Genomic DNA, 5,820 nt, shown 5'->3' on the forward strand with positions numbered 1-5,820 from the left:
GTGAAAATTCTGCACAACTAACATTGTTATTCTCCAGGTTATTCTCTGATGTAGCAGTGTTTACACTTTCGTTTATGTCCTATAATTTAACACATTTTATTAAATATATAAACATTATATTTTTATAAATAGAATTATTTTTAATGTACATTTTTAATTTTTAATAGGTCCCTAAAACAGTACAAGAATGGAATGAAATTATTTCTGGTTTTGATTCAACTTGGAATTTTCCAGCATTTGGTGCTATTGATGGAAAACATATCATAATAGACTGTCCAACACATAGCGGATCAAATTATTTTAACTACAAAGGAACATTTAGCATAGTTCTTTTAGCACTTGTAGACCATAATTACAATTTCACATGTATAGATGTAGGAAGCTATGGCAGTAACTCAGATGGAGGTATATTTGCAAAATCAAGTTTACGTAAATCAATTGAAGAAAATAAATTGAACATTCCAGAAGGAGCTGTTATGCTTGGCGATGAAGCTTTTCCGCTTAAGATGTATTTAATGAAACCCTATGCTAGACGTAACCAATTATCAAAACGAGAGAAAATTTATAACTACAGACCTTGTAGAGCAAGGCGCATTGTCGAAAATGGATTTGGAATAATGGCTAGCCGTTTTCGGGTTTTTAGAAAACCAATGCCACTTTTACCAGAATCTGTTATAAAATTAGTTAAAGCTTCATGTGCATTGCATAATTGGTTGAGAAAAAAATGTGGTAAGGGTAACTTAATATCGGTAGATATTGAAGATCATGATACAGGCCGTACCTTACCTGGATCATGGAGAAATGAACCAGGACCTTGTAGACTTGTCAATATAGCAACATCAACTCAGAGAAATTATCTAATTGAAGCTAGACAAAAACGAGATAGATTTGCTGATCATTTTATGGGCGAAGGAGCTGTGAGTTGGCAGAGTAGAATGATCGATTAATGTTACTTATATTATTATCTTTTTCAATAAAGAGCTACCTAATAATATCAATGTGTTTCTATAAATTATTTTAATTAAAAAAATACTTACTAAATTAGTTTCTACTTGTATGTTATTCTCAACATTTCTACAAAGAAAGCTGTTAGCAAATTCAAACCACGAAAATTTAGGTTTATAAACTGTTTTTGACCCTGACCCTGTACCTTTTGAATTTCTTATTTTAGAGACTTCTTGGTTGTAAGTACACCTGAAAAAAAATAAAAATCAGTAAACTAATAAAGAAATATCATTCAATTAGTACTAGTACACAAATTACCTAATACTTCTGATCTTTTGTCTTAGTAACTTCACATCATTAATTTGAAGCGATTCCATGAGACATTCTTCTGCAAAATCTCTTTTTCCTCTACTTTTGTATTCTTCAATACTTTTATCCCAAAGGCATGGATACCTCTGGTATTCTTCTAGAAAGTGCATAGTATTAAATTTTTCTGCCATCACTTAATTTTAACCGGTAATAATTTATAACTTAAATTTGATGTTAACTCAAAATACATAATATACACTTGCAAAACGGCAATAATATTTTGAAAATACAATCGAACACATGGGCTGATGGGCTATCACCTATCACGATAGTATGGCGCAATGATAGTTTACACGATGATAGAACGATAGGACTATCACGATAGAGCTCCCAACTATCATGCATGCTTGATAGTGTGATAGCACTATCGCAATAGTTCGATAGTTACGATAGTTACGTTTACACGATGACACTCTCACGAGAGAAGCTATCACGATAGCAACTATCGCGTTTTACTATCATCGTGTAAATCCGGCTTAAAAAGATGATGACAGACACAAAAATAAAAAAATAAAAAAATAAAAAAAATAATATTTTGTATTCAAAAAATTATAAAATGTTTAACTTTTATAGCTAAGAATTGAAAACTTACAACAAAGTTCCACGTAAGTAGGTTATTCTGTACCCAAAAAATCTCAAAAATGTATTTTATGTTCAAATTGGGAGGAAATTACATATTAAACAATCAAGAATAACGATTATAGTTTTAGGCTACCGATTAGTTATAAGTAAAGACCGGACTTTGCATAAAATGTTCCATTTTCAACATCATATACATGCGGGCAACGAGTATCCATAAATCATTACCTACTTGATTGATTAAATATTAACATTTTATATTACATATTTTTCATATTCCGACATTAGTGCATGGTCTGAATATATTTCCGCATATTTTAACAAAAAAAGCATACAAATATACACTTGAGACTTAACGGTTACATCTATACAAGGTAGTTGTTTAATAATATGAAAAAGTTACGCGTGACATTAGTAACTGCATCTAAACGCAAGTATAATAGTATTTAAAAAATATTGCACCCACTCTACGAGTGCGTACCTAATAACTACTATTTGAATTTGATTCTCTTAAAATCAATAACGACAATTTATGGACTTCGTAACTGTGCAATGTATCATTAAAAGAAAAATAATATTCAGTCTACACATTGCATGATCACAGCTAATTTTATATTGATTATAAGTAATGACTGGATTTATATGTTTTTAAAATTGTAAAATATGCATGCAAACATGCACTAAAAAAGTCAAAATAAGCAAGAATAAAATACAAAACATTCATAGTAAAATTTAAGAATGATAACAGCACACTGTATAGACAAACGAACCTTATTAAGACAGTTGTGTTATATGTTAATTGTTATGACAAATAAAGTATGTAATTTTAAATATACAATGCAATTTTAAATATAATATAATATAATGTACGAGTACTGTTTAATTTACGGCTGTACTCCGTAAAAACCGTATACAACTATAAGTGTTCCGTGATTCTAAAAATGTTAATATAACTGCACTGATATATTACAGGGACTGGGCCCTTTATGATTTTATAAATTTAAATGTTGGTTTCGGTTCGAGTTTCAGTTTTCAAATATATAAAATGCCTTCAGTTTATACTGGCTTAACCCTATATGTTTGGTAGGTAAAAATATTCTCAATCGTGTTATTAAAAGGTACCGTTCTCAATCATGTTCTATCCCATAATACTCATTAGGTATTGAAAAAAAACAATTTATTATCATTTATGACCTATTTTTAAATTTATAAAATTATATGAAATTTTATTAAAATATAGCTTTAAAAAAACTATTTAGCTCTTGTAAATTGAATGTAAACAAATTATTTCAATCAACAGTATTATTTATTTAACTGTAAAGGACAGTAATTATTATTTAATAAACTAGTGAACCAAAATTGATTATTTGGCTATCAACATTTTTAAATAAATATGCTTTTCCACAATTCATTAATAAGTTTTGTGGCAAAAGAACATGAAACTAAGGATGAACCTGTTTTTTCTCAAAAACGATCATATGCTTTTTGCCCAAAATACCTTTTTTACCTGAACTAAAAAAAGAGTGATTTAGTGTTTACCAAGGTAATATTATTCATCGTAAACGAAAAAAAAAAATGTTGGTTACCACTGTACCTATTTTAGATTCTGAGCGGATCGATGAATGTATTGATTTTAGACCATGTGTTGTTTTTTGTATATTTGTGTCCCATCATCACCTTTTGGGACAGTAAAAATGCTTCAATTTTCCTCAACAGCATCTTTTCTTGAAAGAAAATAAATTTAGTTAAGACTTTGGAGGGGGGGGGGGTGAAAACTCAAAACTCAAAAGTAAATTAAGGAAAAACAAACTTTCGAAAAAATCTATTTTGGTTTTTAGGTTTAGTTAAAGAATTAGAGGTTATTTAAAATAGATTTCTACGGTTTGTTTCCTTAAACTGTCAAATATATAGAGTACCATGTTTACCGTAACGCCATAACTTACATTTTTAAGCTTAAGTTAATTTGGAAGTAAGAAGTAAAACAGTGGACTTAAATTTGTTATATAAACTACTCAATAATTTGATTGATAGCCCCGAATTATTGTCCATGATTAATTTTAAGGTGTCTTTATGTAATTTAAAATGTGTATAAATTATTTTATTTGCCTGTAGCAACAGTCAATTTAATGTCTAATTCTCCGATTTATCATATTGCAAAATAGGCTTTAGGTACAATGTTGATTTATTCATCAGTTATTTAAGTGAATATAAGATAAGATAAATGTCAATTTGGTCATTAGATGATATTATTAAATTATTGTATATAATTATAGCTTACTATATTTATATTGCTATTGGACTTTAATACCGTATGAATTAAATAAATAAAGTAGCAGTTTCTAAGCACTATACAATTTTCGAAATATTACGACTCTTTTTGAGCTATTTATAGGCATGAAAAAGTTTTATTAGTTTTTTTTTAACTATTGTCGATTAAAAACTTTTGGTAAGTATGTCAAAAAACTTGAAAATGTAATTCATAAGTTGATGTTAGTGGATGTAAAAAAAAAGTTGAGCGTAAATTCACAATAATTTCTTATGGCCGTCTGAAATTAACATTTTGACAAAATTCATCAAAATCACAATAATTGGCAAAATATTTAGAGTTAGAAATTCATAGAAAATTAATATTTATTTATATCCAAACTTTGAATTTTTAATACAAGATTACCCTTCAATTTTCCTACATTTAACGAAAAACCAGAAAGTCAAATTAATTTTTGTAGTTAAAAAATTATAAAATGTTCAATTTTTATAGCTAAGGATTAAATATGACAAAACTGTTATCAGAATACTGAATAATAAGCAATACGCCAATATCTAGGTACATAATAATAATTGAAATGTAATTCAAATTCGGAACATATTAATTTAACTAAGCGAGTGTATGTTGAATTGAATTACAAAAATAAAACAATAAAACATAGAAATATAGTATATACAACCATTATAGTATTGAACACGATTATTTGTGCTTGTTTAATACAGTGTAAGTGTACTATAGGCAGTAAGTATTAACGTGTAAGTCACTATACCACAGTCACACAGAACACTCAGTGTTTACTTTTAAATTTATATATATATAGAATATAGATTATACCTAAACTAAAATACAGTGTCTGATTTTTATAGCCGTATTTCTTACTCTGGCTACCTAAATAAAACATATTCCACTTGTAGTAACATTTAAAATAAGGGGTTACCCAATTTTTTCAATGGTAAAAAAAAACTCGGAAAAATGTACGTAAACAATGAAACTGGAGAAGACCGATTGACTGGCCAATTACTGCAGCATTAGTCGCAGTGTACATATTATGAATATTGTTGTAGATCCAGAAGAAATTATTAATCGTTTTTCAAATGGAAAACAAAGAGATATAGAGTTTGTCATATAAACCATTCTCCAAATGAAATGCATAGAATTAAGTTTAATAATTATTTTAAAATGTAGCCATGAAAATATTAAAATGTACATTTCATTAATAAATATTACTTAATAAATATTAGTACTACAATATTATGAATTATATGCTATATTAAATTACCTATACAATATTAAAATAAAATTAGAACACATATTTTTAGTTTACAACCCCCCCTCCTCCAACTAAAATTAATTGCCAGCTACTGCCTTGTATACTATATTATATTATTATATTATTTATTTACCTATTATAATGCCCGCTAGGGAAAAGAGTAGTTACAGATGATACATACAACGTAGGTGTTAGTGATATCATAAAGTATAGAATTAATGAACAAACACGATTTTTATAACTTACACAATTGTCATCAAATAAAAAATCAAATGTGGATAGATGTTCGTTCTAGTAGTGTATAATTCTATTAGGTACGTAATGGGACTGTGACGGTTGTCGTCATCGACATCGTATATTACTCCCTATGTTGAGCATGACTAATATGCTG

At 28.1% G+C, this 5,820-nt stretch overlaps 2 protein-coding genes across 2 annotated transcripts in view; one reads left to right on the forward strand and one right to left on the reverse strand.

Annotated features, from left to right (window-relative positions):
- Window positions 1-947, forward strand: part of LOC107885262 (protein ALP1-like) — a 9,439-nt gene extending 8,492 nt beyond the window's left edge. Inside the window, exon 2 of the mRNA XM_029485314.1 lies at window positions 168-947. Coding sequence (XP_029341174.1) covers window positions 168-947 — 780 coding nt within the window. The remainder of the gene's footprint in view (window positions 1-167) is intronic.
- A 286-nt stretch (window positions 948-1,233) lies between these two features.
- LOC115033338 lies at window positions 1,234-1,854 on the reverse strand. Its single transcript, XM_029485694.1, has one exon. The coding sequence runs from the start codon at window positions 1,443-1,445 to the stop codon at window positions 1,260-1,262; it is 186 nt and encodes a 61-aa protein (XP_029341554.1). The 5' UTR covers window positions 1,446-1,854; the 3' UTR covers window positions 1,234-1,259.
- Window positions 1,855-5,820: the final 3,966 nt, after the last annotated feature.

The sequence above is a fragment of the Acyrthosiphon pisum genome, chromosome X, assembly GCF_005508785.2.
Source record: "Acyrthosiphon pisum isolate AL4f chromosome X, pea_aphid_22Mar2018_4r6ur, whole genome shotgun sequence".
Classification (NCBI taxonomy): domain Eukaryota; kingdom Metazoa; phylum Arthropoda; class Insecta; order Hemiptera; family Aphididae; genus Acyrthosiphon; species Acyrthosiphon pisum.

Bases quoted from the DNA above. Each gene is read 5' to 3' on its own strand.
- LOC115033338 (XM_029485694.1), bottom strand. From the start codon at position 1,445: ATGGCAGAAAAATTTAATACTATGCACTTTCTAGAAGAATACCAGAGG.